The sequence below is a fragment of the Epinephelus fuscoguttatus genome, linkage group LG22 (genome assembly GCF_011397635.1).
Source record: "Epinephelus fuscoguttatus linkage group LG22, E.fuscoguttatus.final_Chr_v1".
Lineage (NCBI taxonomy): Eukaryota > Metazoa > Chordata > Actinopteri > Perciformes > Serranidae > Epinephelus > Epinephelus fuscoguttatus.
Genome location: NC_064773.1, coordinates 33914329 through 33932437, shown reverse-complemented (window position 1 = coordinate 33932437; position 18109 = coordinate 33914329). Strand labels below are relative to the sequence as shown.

General features: G+C 42.9%; 1 protein-coding gene across 2 annotated transcripts in view; it reads left to right on the top strand.

The window, feature by feature from the left end:
* scube1 (signal peptide, CUB domain, EGF-like 1) overlaps positions 1-18109 on the top strand; it is a 221054-nt gene that overhangs the window by 26236 nt on the left and 176709 nt on the right. For both annotated transcript variants that reach the window (XM_049567062.1, XM_049567060.1), the window contains exon 3: positions 13464-13589. In XM_049567062.1, coding sequence (XP_049423019.1) covers positions 13464-13589 — 126 coding nt within the window. The remainder of the gene's footprint in view (positions 1-13463; positions 13590-18109) is intronic.

Below are 18109 nucleotides of genomic sequence, written 5' to 3'. Positions count from 1 at the left end.
CTACTTTACTCCTGTCAGGGTATTGGTCATGTGATTGCAACCTTCCCGATTACATAGATAATGTACCAACATATTCTTTTCTCCGACCTCATCACATATGGACGTTTGGTCATGGACTTTCTATGTGGAGATATGATGTGCAAGGTACCCTGGTTGTGTTGGTTGTTGATGTTGCATTGTTTGTTTTCAAAATACACTTCCGTTTTCACAAGAAATGTACAGTTTACATACAGTCCCTTTTAAAATAAATGAACTATGTCTGTACAACATCACAAATTGACATTGTTTTCCTTAAACAACACACATGGTTATGTTTAGCCAGCACACGCAACAAAAGCCAATAAAAGCACATGGTTGAGTTTGGAAAAACAGAATAGGGTTTGGCTTTAAAGAGCATGAGATGGACGTCAGGCCACCAAGGTGGAAGGAGATTCAGGCGGTGGTCAAGCATGCAAAGGTGTCTTAGGTCCCGGGGCCTAATGGAGTCCGCTACCAGGTTTATAAAAGTGCACCTGATATCCTTAAACTTTTGTGGAAACAGCTAAGAATAGTTTGGGAGAAAAAAATGATCCCAAGAGCATGGTGTAGGGCAGGGGGTGTCCTCATTCCTAAGGAGATGGAGTCCGTGGACCTTAGCCAACTCCAGATGATTTCTCTCTTGAATGGAGAGGGGAAGATTTTCTTTAGTGTAGTAGCACAGAGATTAGCTAGCTACTTAGAAAGGAATAGCTTAATAGATATTCTAGTGCAGAAGGCAGGAATACCAGGATTTGCAGGGTGTTTAGAGCATGCTAGCATGATCTGGCACCAGATTCAGGCAGCAAAGATTAAAAAAAGGGACCTGCATGTAATATTTTTAGATCTTGCAAATGCGTTTGGTTCAGTACCACATAGCCTCACTTGGAGTGCATTTGACTACTTCAAAGTGCCACAGGTAGTTGTTAACTTAGTGAAAGCATATTTTCAGGATATTAGGTTGTGTGTAAGTAAGGCAGGTTTCACAACAGGTTGGCAGAGGCTAGAAATAGGTATTATGGCAGGGTGTACAATTTCTCCATTAGCATTTACTATGGCGATGGAAGTAATCATCAGAGCTTCCAAATGGGTAGTAGGTGGGGAGAGGTATACATGGCGACATAACCAGGTGTTGAAAAGTTTAGCTGCAGGCATGGAAGGGAAACAAAGATAGGCAAATTCAGAAGGTTTTAAGAACAGGAGTTTAGCAATTCAGTTTGTCCGTGAGGGGAAGAAACACAGAAGTGATACGTTAGTAAGGAGGCAAGGGTGTGGCCGCCTAGAAGGTGCTTGTGATTGGGAAATGCAAGTAGATTTAGGGGGAAAGCTTGTTGTTCCCCAGGAAATAGTTTGTACCAATCAGAGCCCTGACATAGTGTTGTGGTCAGTGAGTCAACGGATAGTTTATTTCATTGAGCTGACAGTTCCTTGGGAAGACTCAGTGGAAGAAACCTATGAAAGAAAAAAGCTTAGATATGCAGACTTAGGACCTGAAGCTGAGCAGTAAGGGTGGAAAACTAGGATTTGTCCAGTGGAAGTGGGGTGTAGGGGATTCATTGCAAGATCAACTGTCTCGCTCCTGGGGGAACTCAGAGTGCGGGGACAGAGTTTGAGGAATACAGTGAAGGAAATTTCATGAAATTCATTTCAATTTCTTTTCGAAAAAGTTGCTCATTATGGGACTTGCATTTTAAAATAACATTAACATCAATTAAGAGACAAAATCATTTTTTTTAGTGAAAAATTGTAAAATGTCACTTTAATGTGGTAGTTCAGACATCGACAGTGACGATGTGTTGTTGAATGTTTGCATCAAATGTTCGTATAGCCCACTTAGTGTGATGATCTGAGTGACTGGGAAACCTATTCAGATGTAAACACTCACCCATTCAGAAGGAATGAAAAGGTTCATGGTAATGATAATTATGTGTTTGAGCTCTCTCACCTTCCAAGATAAACAAGTACTTCACTCCTTTTCACCTAAACTCTGCGGCCTCATGTGAGGATGAAATGCCAATTTCAGCCTGTGATCTCTCACTGAATGACTGTCAGCCTCATCCAAGTGACATTTCACAATTCTTCATATTTAAAACTAACAAAATTCGTTAGTTTAGTGACATTTTACAATTCTTCATATTTAAGACTAACATAGACTAACTTACTACAATTCTCCTCTGTTCTCTATATTGCGCACGGTGGAGTCGTGTTGGCAACCATGCACCGCTCCACACCTCCGTGCCTCTGCCACCATACAGCCGCAGATGTGTTGCAGCATAACACGATCCATCAGACATATGAACACACTCAAATGGTCATCAATATTACGGCGTGCATGTGCATTTGGGCCAGCTACTTCAGTCAAGATGTTCTGTGACTGCGCTCTCCCAGTGCATAATCCGGCTGTATACGATCCCACACAGTCCCATCTTTTCCAGTTGCATGGCCCTCACACAGATCTGGTTGATCCTGGGGCTTTTTCTGAATGCCGGCTGCGGCTCCTCATCTTCAGATGACTCGTCTTCACCAGGTGAAAAGGACGGATCATCGATCTCTTCCTCATCCAGTGCTTCTTCTACCATTTCCGCTGTTGTGTCTCTCCCCCATCCCTCAATCATCTCTCCTTTCCCTGCTTCTGTCTGTCTGTCTGTCTGTCTTTCTTTCTTTCTTTCTGTCTGTCTGTCTGTCTGTCAAAACTAGCTTGCATTTCACAGAGAGATGTTAGAGTTTTATTGTGACAAAGTTACAAGCATTTGAAAATGGCAGGGGGGAGGGTAAAAATGACCCCTTGGCCTTTCTAGTGTTGACAAATAGTAAAAGACATTTTATCACAAATTCCTCTTGCTTCAGATCTCGTTAAATATCGCTTCCATTAATCTTAGACAGACAGCGACAGATCAGTGAGGTGAAGCCGTGCTGCGTGCAGCAGGCAGAGTGTGTGCAGAGAGTTGCACAGCCAAAATAATAATTAAAAATTTTTATATATATATATATATATGTACACATGTAGTGATAATCGTTAAATATGCCTGTGTGGGAAGCTCTCTCAGTAATAAGAGGTGCAGTAAACTGCTTCAGCTTCCACACTCACTGCTCCTCCTGGTGGATAGACACAGACCATTGCAACTGGTTTCTACAAATTAAACTTAGGGGCGTTTATAGTCGGCCCCATATTCTTTATATCATCGCGGGGGATCTCATTAAAGCTATGAGCCTGGCCAGGTGACAACAGTGACCTGTCACGGATTGGTCACGGCTCCACCACAGACCAAACGGAAATTTGAAGTGGCTGCATCTGTATGGTGAATGTGCTAGGAAAAGTAGTATCGGCACGGTCACTACCTGGAGCTCACATAAACAGAGCCTGGGTTTGTTGAAGGTGGCAGTGCTGTTTGGGCTGAGAAAGCCTGTGAGTTTATCTTCTCTATCTCCTTTAACTTAAGGTTATATTGGAGTTATGATATGTAGCATGTGAAATAGGGTATGGTGAATGTGCTAGGAAAAGTAGTAGTGGCAGGGTCACTACTTGGAGCTCGCATAAACAGGGCCTGGGTTTGTTGAAGGTGGCAGTGCTGTTTGGGCTGAGAAAGCTATGTGTAATGTAAAGTAAAGGAGGTTGTTGGGTCAGTGAGGGGAGCAGTGAGAGCTGGCATTAGGGGAGTATCTCTGGGACGCCAGAGGTCACTGTCTAGCCTCCTGGAAGTGTCATGAGACCAACTAGACGAAACACTGGTGAAAGGAGGTTCCCACCTGATGACCATGTGTTAGTTATCACTGCTCATTGGTCTGTATGGCCTTGCCATAATAGCTTATCATATTGCTTGGGAGGTTATTCACTGAGCGCTGATCCTTTATCTAGAGCACAAATTTCTTGTGTTTATTTGAACTTACAATCTTACATGAAGCGAACACTGGCCTCCTGGGTTAAAGTTAGTGGCCAAGCACCAGTATTCAATGACTTCGCAAATGAGATCAGGTTCATTATACATGAATTACTGGCTCATGATTGTGTGTTTATATGAATTGTGGTGCATCAGTTTTTGTAGGCATACATGTGCACAGTGCACGCAGACAGCCTGCACTGTGACATTAAACGTAGATTAGAGTTTAAAGCTATAGTTGGTAATGTTGGAGAGCTAGCAAGATTTGAAAGTGGCACCTCCTCTAAGCTCCACCACCCTCCTCTCCCTCCCGTCAGTGCTCCGTCCAAAGCCACGCCCCCACAAACTTGAACGCGCATCACTGACAGAGAAGCTAATTTTAGCATTGGGCTAATACGAGCTACAAAAGTAGATAAGTTGGCTAATGTTACATATTTCATGAAAATAACAAATCCCCCTGAAGCAAAACAAATAATTACCTGTCTAACATAAAGACAGCAACCTCTGCATCACTTTACAGGCCCTTCAGTTCCCTCAGTTGTCTCCACCGTTCAAAAGCTGCACCGATGTTGACTATGGTTTGTCGTTTTGCTTAATATAAAACCTTTTTCGTCGCAGCCTTTTCTGCTTCCGACTTTCTTTTCTTAGCCTGTTTAGTGGGGCGAACCATTACAAGTAATGCTGGAAGTGGTACTTTTGGCTGCATTTTCTCTGCCATTGTTCAGCAAACTTATTCTTCTGCTAAGTCTGTATTTCTGCTGAGGAGTGTGCTGAATATTTCCAGCAACGGTGACACGTGATGAGTGCACACAGGGAGGGACAGAGGGGGGCGTGGGCAGGACCAGAGCGATATGTAAGGACGGGACATGAAGGCATCTGATTGGTTCTTTCCACTCGCACCAAGAGGCAGGGATTGGTCAGAGTCTTTACAGGCCTGCAGCTGCCACAGAGGTCGGATTTTTTTTGTTTCTTTTTCTGAACACATTATGTATTGACTACTCTCAGGATGGAAGGACCATTTCACCCAGTATAACAAGAAGTGTTTTTGGACAGGATTACCAACTATAGCTTTAATAGAGGAAACTTTTTCACAAGAAACTGATATTGTGACTGACATATAATGCAAAGCAGATTTTAAGAGTGGCACAATGGCATACAAAGTCAATGGAAAGGTGTGCTGACAATGCTGGGTCCGTGTGAATTCAAAATATTCTCAGCGGAAAAAAACAAACTTGCATTCAATAGTTTTCAGTAGGGTGCACAGCATCATCCCAGACTTCTCTGACCTCTTTGGATGAAAAGTCCTTGGTAATTGTTCAGACAAGTTGCGATCATGCAACATGTGCACCTCATGTCATCCTCAGTGAGCGTTCAGACTGAACAATTTTTGCTCAATATTTATTCATTATCAACATCTGAATGGTGACACCACCAGTGGCATCCATTTTTTGGGTTGACTGTGGGTTGGTACTGTACTTTTCATGTTTCTTTTGTTTGTAAGATCGGAATGTAAAGATACCCTGCCAGCTCGAGACTGGATTCTACTTGCAGCTCCTCCCTTACTCTGCGCCACAGTAATGAACACCTGACCTGCTTTACAGAGCCAGAGAAGGAGGGAAAACAGGGTATCTCATGGGAAGAATGGATGATGAGGGAGACGGCGCAGGTGGGAGGGCGAGAGGGAACAGTGGCAGACAATTACTAGGCCATTGTCTGCCTGGTGTCTGCAACTCCGTCATCAGTCAGTCGCTCTCCTCACTGGCTAGCTACAGACACACACACCTCAGTTCAAACACACACCCAACCCACCCAGCACAGATTCCGTCCGTGCACCTCCCTCCCTCTCGTCTCTCTGTCTGCTTCTTCCATGCTCACACTCTGTGGAGCAGGTCAGATTCATTGAGGCTCAGGCCTTATATATAGATACAGTGACCTCATACCAGCATCTCCAAGCCGCTTCCTTGTCAATCTTTGACAGATGATGTCTGGCACTGCGGGGTGGATATGTCACTCAGGAAAAGCTCACAGGGAGAAAAGAAATTCCCTGCAGCTTAGTACTGATTTTAGCTTTCACTCTACAGCTGAAATTTTAGTGTGTTTGATGTGCAGACAATGACCTGCATAAATACTATGGCTTTATACCATAAAACATACACACTCTTTCCGACTCCATATGTGAGGGATTCGAAACTGAAAAGAAAAAATCCATCTAAATGAGTGGCCTTGACTTGATAACCAGGTGGTTGCTTTTTGGTTTGTTCTTGACAAAATAGCCAACCACACTCTTAGCCTGGGTAATAGAATATAGTGTTAAAAACATAAAAATATTTAGATTGTTTCTGGTTTTGCTCTGTCATCCAACTTCATGAATAAGCACACATGATTATTATTTCGGGACATCAGTGAGTAGAAATGGTTGCTGAATTCAGTTCAACACATTTGATCTTCGTTCAGAAACAAGTCTGAGAGCTCTGGTCTCTGCTTCTTTTCTGTTTCAATGTGGCTGTCAGTCAGATGTCAACCACATTCATCTACCATATAATATAACGATTAGCAGTGCAGAAGTTTGGAAAGTCACATTTCCTGGGATATTGCTTCACTGTGACTCCATCACCAAAAGAAGTTACCTTAAGGTTCTCCTTATTAAAGCAGTATTCATTGTTTTTTGGCCAAAGTGGGAAGTAGAACTTTGACATTGGCCTACACACAATATTTTTCACAGCAGACATTTTAACTTGTAATCGCAGCCAAAGGACAGGTGCAGCTATTAACATTAACAACTTTAACTACTCAGTAAGCCGTAGCAGTGAGCACACTGTGTACAACACCAGGAGAAACTAACAGAAGATGGCAGGAACTCATTTATGATCTGAGACGGTATTATAGGTCTGCCAAATTGGGCTATAATCAGGTTGATATGGTGTAGTCTGAAATCAGCATTATAGTGATTAGCAGTGTAGCAGTGTAAAAGGGGTTACTGTGTGTCATTTGGTGCTGAGCAGACAAGAAGCATAGAACGAGTAGCCTGTATCAGTCCTTTTTTAGTGAAAACAGCTGTCTTGAGCAGGGTTGATAGGAATGGTGTGATTGAACCATACTGTAGGCTAAATGTGCTGTAACTATAGGTGGATGAAAGCTTAAGGGTGATAATGTTTGGGTTTGCCCCTGTCCCATTATATGCAGTCATGTGATTTAATGTTAATATGTTAAAGGACCAATACAGTGATTTTGCATGTTTTGTAGTACTAATTACAAATTGCATATACTGCTCCCCTCCGCCTAACCTCATTTACAAGATGCTTCCCTCATCAAAGTGCAGAAGATTAACACCATTTACTGGAAACGAATCTAGTGTCATTTTAAAGTGCACAGTAAAAATGTGCAGGCTGACACATAATAGCTGCAGAGATCTGAAATACAACTACCACCAGCACCACCACCATCCCTCCAAAGATCTTGGGAAAAAATATGTAGCATTGAGTTAGCATGGTATATTTCTGTGTATACATTGGTAACTATAATTGTATTCCTCCAGATATTGTAAAAGTATATTTTCCTTTCCTACTTCATCTACCTTACCACATAATACCTCACTGATTCTTATACATTTCTGTCTTGAAATTAGTGGTAATAACTATTCTGCATGGCAATGAAAATATCAAGTTTAGCTCTGAGAAACCTGCTGACAGCCTGCATGAAGTGCAACCACCTCCTCTCCCCTTCTCCTTTACTCCCTCTGCCCTTCAGCACGTCTGTCCAGTTAGGGGCCGTGGGGCCGTCAGTAAGGGTGCCTAATTCACTTGATGAGACGTGGAGCATAAATGTTTCCCCGGCAATTAGAAAACGTGCGCATGTGAGCGGAAGCAGCAGCCAGTCTGAAGCTGTCGGCGCACCGCTGTCAGATGTCAACAACAGCTCAGGGGCAGGAAGTGGCACTGCTTGGGGCCAAGTGTACCCTACGAGGCACCTTCCTCTTCCCTCTGCCAACCTCTCCCACCTCCCTCTAATCTCTGTCACACATGCAACAACATACTTGAAACCTTCTTTCCATCACCTCAACACATGGGTTTATTCTCCTTTATGCTCACAAGTAGAAACCCTAGAACCCTTGAACTGAATTGGTTAAACTGTACTGTACTTTTGGCCACTAAAAGTAAATCTCAGACTATTCAAAATCAGGGGTGTATGAAAAAAAGGTTGTCAATAACTTTGTGCTGTTTGAATGATCATCAACCTCTGGCCCCTCTTAATGGTAGGCTCTCAAATCCATCTTCAGGAGTAGCCATTCAGATAAGCTATAAACACCTAAACCTTCAGATGTGGTTGTACAACTTGGTTTGCAGCTTGGCAGACATCTTGCCAAGGTAACACGCCATTCATCAAAGTCAGTTCATACACTACATCCCTGTAGAAACATTGATATGATACATATAAACATGCAAGTGTAATGAATCTGTGGTTCGCAGAAATGTACAATGCCAACGTTTTCTCCTGGCGACTGGGCAACTACACTCAGACCAACTATGCTGCATGGCAATAGTAAAAAAGTGTGAAGTATGAAGTATGAAGTCAGCTTGGCTTAAAACAATTTTAACATTAAGCATATGTAACAAACTGAGCAGGAGTTTAAAAAAGATGGTGGAATTATACCAGGCAAGAGGGATCTAATGACAAGACTGTATTGGTTTTGTTATGAAAAATGTAGGATGCAGCGTTTTTGATGATAGTCACTATGCCCTCATCTGTCTCATTCTTGGTAAAGTGATATCTCAAGAACACCTTGAGGGTATTTTATCAAATTTGGCACAAACTTCCAGTTAGACTCAAGAATGAATTGATTAGAACTTGGTGGTCGAGGGTCAAAGGTCAAGGTAACTGTGACCTCACAAAACATGTTTTTTGGCCATAGCTAAATAATTCATATGCTAATTATGACAAAGTTTCACACAAATGTCCAATAGGATAAAATATTGAAGTCATGACATCTTATATCCAAAAGGTCAAAGGTCAGCTTCACTTCACATCATAATGTTCTGCAAAATATATTTTTTTCTGTCTCTCATAAGTCCATAACCTTTTTAAAAGTGCAATAGGCCTACTAATAATCATACATTACTGTGAAATCAAATCTATAATAGTCTTTAGATCCCAGGGCAGATGTTACTTTCCCCAGGCTTCAGCTCTGCTCTGCCCCAGACAACATCCGCACTAGTGTTTTCAGGTGTGTATTTGTATAGCGTTCACTCCTATTCTCTCTCTTAAATGCTTTAGTTTTGAAAAAACAAACAAACAAACAAACAAAAAAAAACATCATCAGCAACCCCCCCACCCCCACCCCTACCAGTTTAGTTTGAAAAGAAGGCCAAAACAGGGAGAAAAAGATGTGTTTTCAAATTTAGCCAGCTAAGTGTGAATGTAGTCTCAGTCTGCCTGTTTGAAATGATTCGGGCACCAATTAATCACCTGCTGCTTTTCATTCACCCTGAGTGGTGAGGCTCTCCCCCCCTCACTAGTTCCAGTCTTTACCTTCTCCCTTTATCTCTGACAGATGAAAAGCAGAGCACAGAGGAAGTGCCACATCGTGCTGAACCGTGCCATCTGAGCTGGCAGCACAGCAAAGTGTCCAAACAACCTTTCCCCAAACACTCGCCCATTCCAGCTTGCCCTAATTGGTTGCAAATGCCTTTTAGGATGAGCCACTGATGGCTGTGAGGAGTTTGTATACACAAGGCTCGGGCTCTTTAATTCCCACATTTACTGTTTTTTCTTTTTATGTTTTCCATACCTTTAAGTACTCTGGCTGTTCTTACATACATGCCGCTCAATTATGACAGTTTCTAGGTCAATTTTATGTACCTTCAAAGGGAGGCACTGGTCAGTTTTTCACTTTACAACATTTAATGTGTCTCATCAGACATTTGTGAGAATATATGGACGTGAGTATTTCTTCAAACCCTAACCCTGCCGGACTGGTCCTTCCAGTACAGAGACAGGATTCCTTTGTAAGAGATCAGACAAACAGAATTAAAATGCACTGATGTGTGTTAGCCTGTGTAATTGGCTTCTGGTAAACATGTCTGTGGCACTTCATGGTGCAGAATATGGCATTGATTTGGCTTTTGTCATGATGGTTTCTAACCAAGTGAAACCTCTCAGATGACGATCTTTTCATGTTTATGTCTGCCAGCTTTCGGACTTTTCAAAGTACTCGAACTTGAGCCAAAGTGGTGATGTTAATCATCTGAGTGGAAGCGTTTTGCGGATTGGAGGCCTCTGAGAATAGTGCTGTAAACGAGTGTGTTTGATTGTGTGCGTGTTGTTTCTTATGCACGTGTTGTTGTCTGTGCACATGATAGCATTTGCATGTGCTCTGATGTTGGTGCCTGTGCGTGCTGTACATTTGTGTTTTCTTGTGTTTGTATATGCTCAGTGTCCAGGTCTGGGTTATGTCCACATGCAGGATGTGAAGGCTGAGAGCCACGACTGTGTATTTGTGTCTTCCATCGCTGCTGTGTGCCAGCCTCTTATTCTCTGGAGCCATCAGCCTCCACCCATTGATCAAACTAGGCAACTCGAGTCACTGACAGTTTTCCACCACTTCCTGAGAAACTCTGTGATCCAAACAAACAACGTCTGGACTACCATGTCAGGGCAATGTTGGCCCTAAAATACAACAACAACAAAAAAATACCATCCACTGCTGATCTGCTGGACTTAAAGTTTCATCTAAAAATCTGCTTTAGTCACACACACTGTCACATCAACCATGTTTCCCCAGAAATTCAGTCAACATATAATAATTTGTTTTAACAAATTAATCTAAAGGAAGCTGTAACTGCTGGTCAGAGTAAGTTCATTGGCAATTGTTTTGTTTTGTTTTTCAATTAAAGAGAAGCTACGTTTTTACCACATAACTTAAGGCTGTGCAATTGATCGTCTGGTGATCGTGATTACGATTTTGAGGTCAAACAATTTCAAAATTAATGAAATCGAGGGTAAACGATTTTACCCGATGCCAAAAAGGCACTTTTCGTGGCAGTATGATACGCCACCAGGCGGCATCAGTTTGTAACACTGATGGCAACTATGGTTAAAGAAAGAGCTGGGAGGAGAGGTGGATGAGCCCAACAAACTCCAGACTTTCACCCAGGAGCCCACTGTTTGCTTCCTATGTGAATGTTGAGCCAAACCGTTTTTTTTCCTAAACCTAACCACATGCTTTTGTTGCACAAGAATATAAATGTAAAGATTAGGTATTTTATCAATGTTGTTAGTTTATTTTGAAAATGACTGTGTCCATCTATTGAGCAGAAACTTAACATTTCATGTGAAAACGTAAGAGTGTTTTGAAAAGACATTATGCATGTAACAAGCATAAATAAAAAACCCACCGACCTGGAACAACAACAACACATCAACAACAGACACAGACGGGTACCTAGCGTATCGTATTTAGACATGAAAGTCCACTGACAAAGCAGCAATATTTTATGAGTTGGGATGATAACGTTTGCTGGAGGTAAAACACGACTTGCCACTACGGGGCTGTAGGCTAAATAGGAGTCTTGAAATGTTGTCTTTTTTTGTTATTGGGAGCCAGAATAGAGGGAGTCATGGCTCAAAACTTAAATTTTAAATTTCTGGAATGGTTTGTGGCTCTCCGATACTCAGAATGAGTATTTCTGAACGCATCCTATTCAGAGAGACTCACTTCTTCCATTTTGAAAACAATCCAACAGAACTTCTAGTAAGTTCTAGCGCTAGCTAATGTCTGTGGGGAAATGTTTTGCCTCCAGCTAAGCCCCGCCCACCAAAAATGCTATTCTCAGTTTCATTGGAAAAGTCAGCATGCTAGTACAGAGGCTATTCATCACTGAGAGGAGGGGAAATGCTGCCAGTGAATGTTAAAACTAGATTACCTTGTGATGTTTAGTTTATACAGGATCTTTAGTTTTTGTGGCTGTTGTTTGTGATTTATTATTGGATTACATCATATAGAGTACATACTGTAAGTGTTCCTGTAATCACACTGCGAGGGGAGGGGAGGGGGACTGCCATTGGTGACTTCATTCTTAAAATATCTTTATTGATATCAGCTGACAAACTGAGGGACAGGTAGACAGAGTCAAACTGCCAGACAGATAGGCAAGCAGCCATTGAAGCTAAGTGGGATGTTGACAGACAGCAGCTATGCTGTAAAATGAAATGAGAGGAGGGAGAGAGATTGGGAGGCAGGAAGAGAGTGAAAGATGGGATGATGAACATGGTGGACACACTGCAGAGTTCAATGCCACACGTGGCTTTGTATTCTTGGGATTCAAAGTGACTTTCTTATTGGCATGACGAAAAGACAGAGAGAACAATTTGGTTCATGGACAGATCTAACAGAGCATTTGGGTGCCAGAAAGAAGACCCAGACAGACACCTGTACTGTTATCTGGGGTTGTGGGCCTGGGTCTTCCTTGCTGCCTGGTGGATTTCCTGCTGTTCCCACGGTGGGGGAGGACTGTTTGTTTAAGTGTCTGTGCATGGCAACCACTTGCGAGCTGCTCCTGTGAGAGCCTCCACTGGATCAGCATGGAGGTTGGGGTCGGTGGGCAGGGGGTACATCCCCAGACGAATAAAGAACGGCTGACAGTCCTACCTTTGCCTGCCCCCGTTAAAGGTTTTTTTTTGGGGAGTTTTTCCTTAACCACTGTGAGGGTCCAAAGGACAGAGGGATGTTGTATGCTGTAAAGCCCTGTGAGGCAAATTGTGATTTGTGATATTGGGGTTTATAAATAAAATTGATTGATTGATTGATTGATGTCCCCCATTACTGCACAGTAATTGATTACACTAAAAGTTACCCAGTAGAACAAAACTGGTATCATCATTTTCATCAGACTTTTTGTCATCTCGCCCCTTCTGCTAACACACTGTAATAACACTGTCATCAGCCACTTTATTTAGCCACGGCTCTGACTGATGCCCTGACATGAGGAACGTCTACAATCTTAAAAGTTTCAAGGGCCCTCACCAGAGCTCATACTGCCAACAAGTGCAGGTGACACAAATGAAAAACAATTTGGAAACTGATGAGTCAAAATGCAAATAAAAACACCATTTAATTTCCCTATAAAAATGGCACAGTTAAAGGTCTTAGTGAAATCAGTCATTTCAAACTGTGTTGACAAAATGTTCAATTTTATCGGGGAATATTCTTTTGGCATCACCATTTAAACCAAAAACTTTCCACTTTACAGCTCCAAATCAAAGATGCATTAATTATCAAAACAAATCATGTGTGCAGTGACTGTCAGGAGAGACTGTGCAACATTATGCACCACTAACAAGAAAACACTCAATAAATCACAAACTTTGACAAAGCTGATTGCAAGTTTATGTTTGCAATGATGGATGATCTGCAAGAGAATGAATACTAGCAAGTGGCTTGGGAAAGAGGAAAATAGGTCTCTGTAACCCTTCTGACTGTTCTCAGACAGCTGCAGCAGTGACAACCCAAACTAACAAGCTTAAAAAAAAAGAAGTTACTGCTGATTCAGTAACAGCACAACCCTTCTCTTTCAGATATGGACGAGTGTGAGAACGACTACAATGGGGGCTGTGTGCATGAATGCATCAACATACCTGGCAACTACAGGTGCACCTGCTACGATGGATTCATGCTGGCCCACGACGGACACAACTGCCTGGGTAAGAACAGTCCTAATACATTCCTCCTCTTGGTGTATTTTTTTTGTTAAAGCTGGGGTAGGCAAACACCTGAAAAAGGCGAAAAATGGCAGAATTTGCAAATGCACCCTCCTCCTGCAGCTTTCCTCTCTCTGCCCTAAGCTCCTCCCACCAGACGACCACAGGCATATGTACAGGCTTCATACAGTAACCCACTGCCCATAGATGGATTTATTTAATCTTATTTCATTGTAGAGTTGCCTGTAGCCCCTCCTTGCCTTGCTCTCTCTCTCAATTTATAAGGTCACAAGTGAGACTAGAATTAGCTGCTAGCCACCCCTCAGTCTCTCCGTCTTGCTCCCGCCCCTGTGCACTGCTTCCCCGGGACGAAAGCTGGCAGCAGCTCCAGAGGTCAACTTTTGGTTGGAGGCTCTAGTGGCTCAAATTGGCAAATCCCCCATCTCTGGGTTTCACAGCAGGCTGGTGGCCAGCAGCAGCACCAGGTTTAACCTGTGTGGTCGCAGCAAAAGAAGGTTTGCTGATCCAGTGGGGACCATTTAAGTTGCTGCGGCCGCTGACTGGGGGGTCAGTCCCTGGAGCTGCTGCCTGCTCTCCTCCTGCTGAGGCAGTCTGTAGCTGCAGGGAGTGAGGCAGAGGATACACTAGCCCCTTTTACACTGCCTGTTCAAGGCAGGAATATGGCATCCTTGCTGTTTTGGGGGGACAGAGTTGTCTCACCTCTGAGCCGAGAATGGAGATAGTAACGGCGCCAAAACGAGATCTACATAAAAGGGACAATGGCAGGATGGGACCATTGGGCAGCATGGGTGTGACGTTTGGACAACGTGTTACGTGTGACCCACCACAGGAGATATGAAAACTTTTAGCAGCTAACTCAAAGAAGAGGAACAGCAGCTGAAAATCTCCACAAATTGGGAAAACAATGAGGTCCAGGAGCTCCTTTCCCTACAAGCAGAGGATGACCAAATAACAGGAATGGTAAATGATTGTTATTGCCATGTTAAGGCCGTCTTAATGTCATTGTTATTGTTGAGAAAGCCCTGCTAACAGGTATATTATATGTGACAACAGAGGCTGACGCTGTTGTATTACATGTCACACCCATCACACCGCTTTTGCTTCTGCGATGCCAGGGTGCTCTCCAAGGGGCCGAACACATCTTTAACCTCCTGGAAAATGCGAGGTCAGGTACTGGGTGCTAGTCTTTTGCCTTTTCTGTGTGAGCTTTCAAGAGTGCAGCAGCAAGTGGTCTCTGAGGTTGTTAAGCAACCTCAACAAGCGCCATAGCAAAGCCTGAAATCCTGAGTGCAGAGCTGATCTTCTTCCAGGCACTGTATGTATGTCGGCCCGTTGTCTTTTGGACAGATGTACATCTCTGGCAGACCTGCATTAAAATTATGAACTTCTTCCCCATATAGTCCTCGTCACATGACATCCAGTGGGCGCTGCTGTGTTCCAAAAGGGAACTCCCCATTGGTTCGACAGCCCATTGGTTCGACAGCCCATTGTTCCGACCATATTAAACTCATTGTTCCTAAGTCCGTTCCGAAATCATCAAGATGCCCTGTGGTTAAGGTCTGGTTAGATTTAGGCACAAAAACCACTTGGTTAGGGTTAGGAAAAGATCATGGTGTGGGTTAAAATGAAAAAGAAAGTGACAAACACATAAGCCGTGAGCCTGCTCCATCTCAAGCCGGTCGTGGCGCACCATACGCCCGCCGCGAGCCGTTCAGCACCGCGGACAGTTGGACTAATGGGATGTCGAACCAATGACATGGACCCGTTCCAAAAGCGCAGCCATCACTCCCCAAAAGAAAGGTGCTTGGGAACATGTTTAAGCTGCGAATGTGTCGCTCAGGCGTTTGACCGCGCCTGCCACGTATTTACAATAAAAATTGAGGGTGAACAAAATACGGCATGTGTACGCCCCCTACTGTTGGGTATAACGGGTTACATAGTACTTTGATTAGCCTACTGTTTGCAGTAACCTAACGCGTTAGTTTGCTGTTTGAGTAATCAAATACTTAAGTACATTTTCAAACAAGACATCAGTTACTTCCGTTACTTTTAGAACACTGGTCCTTCAGCTCCGAAACAGCAACGGCTGTCATTTGGTTCTAATAACGGAGATAACGTTAAACATGTCAGTCTGAAAGAAGCCACGGAGCTTGTGGCTCGCTACGTGGTCGGAGAAATGCTGCTGTTGTCTACGGTGGAGTCTAAATAGGTGGAGCAGGACTCGCTCACAGACACATTTCAGACCCAGGACTTGCATTATGCCTGGTACACGCTACACGCTGGTACTCACCAATTATCCCTGGTCGTCTTTCACGGCGTGTGTGATGTCATCGGGTTATTCTTGTCCTATTTTTATTTCACTATTATTTGAGTCAGAACGGTGTCTGTTCATGTGCCAGCCGACATGTTGTTGTAGTCACCTAAAAGCGTCAGTAGATGGCAGGAGCTATATTTGAAGCGCCAGATGTAAACTGTCAAGCTGTTTCAGAGTATCTTCCACAGGAAGTTCTGACAAATGTTTCAGAATAAAAGCCTATTTAGAAAATGGAGGGATTCTCTATCCGAGGTTATAAGGGGCTTTTAATTTGAAACAAGTGTTGAGTTTGAAATGACGGTGCGATATGTTAACTTTACAAAGACAACGGAGCGGATAAAAAGTAAATAACGTTATATAAACACACTGAGGGATTAATAAATAACGGACCGTCTATAAATTAGTTTGTTTCAAATGAAGCTGGGAGCCTCTGCAGTTGAGGTGAGTAAAAGCCCCGCCGCTATTTGTTAATGTTATTACTTTATGTCCAACTGTGAGGATGTACCATTGTTTGCTAGCTTGATGCTAATGACAGTAACGTTAACTCAGCGGGTTGATAAAGCGCCTCTGCTGTTTCACACCATTATTTCCCCCTTTTAGTCTGTGTGGTAACATCCCTAGAGGAAATATTAAAAATGCTGGGGTGTTGTTGTCATACAGCTGTCTACGGCAGCAGATCGTTCTGTGTTTGGGTCCAGGTCATTGGTCTGACATCCCATTAGTCCGACGGTCTGCTGTGTTGAACGGCTCCCTGCGGGCGTATTTCTACCTTGATGGTGCTCCGCGACTGGCTCTGGGTCAGCTGGGAAAGGCTTGAGGCGAAGCAGGCTCACAGCTTATGTGATTGTCACTTTCTTTTTCATTTTAACCCACACCATGATCTTTTCCTAACCCTAACCAAGTGTTTTTTGTGCCTGAACCTAACCCGACCTTAACCACAGGGCATCATGATGATTTCGGAACGGACTTCGGAACAATGGGTTTAATATGGTTGGAACAATGGGATGTCAGACCAATGGGCAGTTCCCTCTGTGGGTCTACTGGTCAAAGTGATGGCTGTGATGAGAGAATTGGATCTCAGTGAAGGGCAAGCTGTCCATAACTTTAATTTTGGAGACAAAAAAATGTAGGCTTAGCGCCCTGTTGTCCATTGCCCAATAGAAAATGTAGAATACTCAAAAGTACTTTAAAAGTGCTTGAGTTACTTTTCTCAGGGAGTAACGTTGGAAGTATTTTTAAAGTAATTGAGTTACTTTACTCAGGGAGTAATGCAGTAAAGTAACTGGTTACTTTTTAAGAAAGTAACACAGTAACATACTTTGATTACTTTTAAAGTAACCCTTAGCCAACACTGGGAATGATGCCACCCTTGTTTGATTTTGTGTAAAAATGCAAAGGTAGCATAAAGAAGGGGCTTTGTAGCAGCTCTATAGCGCCATCTCTGTGTAAAAAGGGCTACTGTTATTTGAGGCCCTGGCTAATGTCAGCTACATAGAAGTAAACCTGAATTAGCTGCAGCTGTGAGCCCTTGGCTCTGGTAAGCAGAAGGCTAAAATGTTAGCAACATTTTCTCCCTATTTCTGAACTGCTTTACCAATTTTAATACGTGTTCTGTTTATTGTCAGACTCTCTTTTAGACTCTCTGTTTGATAGGTCTGTCTACATTTTGGGATTCCTCTGCATAGTAGAATAGCAATTTTCCCTGCAGGACTCAGGCTTTTACCTCACTGTGCCTCGATGTGCACGTATCTGCATTTGTAGAACAACCAATAGGAACACCCTCTCTCTTTATTGACCTGTGATTAGCCAAAGTCTTCAGTCATGAGGGAGATTTTCTCATGCCTGAAAACAGAACCAAGAGGAGGTGCAGAAGGCTCAAAGGTTATTATGGGATTTTTGCCATAATTACAGCAAAATAAAATTGCCTACCCCAGCCTTAACACATTTGATAAAATTAATGAACATGATGACTAGATGGAAGGACAAAATGACTATAGGGACTATGTACTAAATAGCCTTGTCTTATGGTAAGACATGAAATCAGCCCACATTTGAGCTCATTAAAGTGTTGTTTTACTTCTGATCTTGAAAAATGGCAAAATCTTTTTCTAAGGTCTTGGGAAGTCTGCTGTGTGTCTAAATGTTCATCTTTTCTTGGTGTGTAATGGTGGGTGTCTGAGTGTTTTTT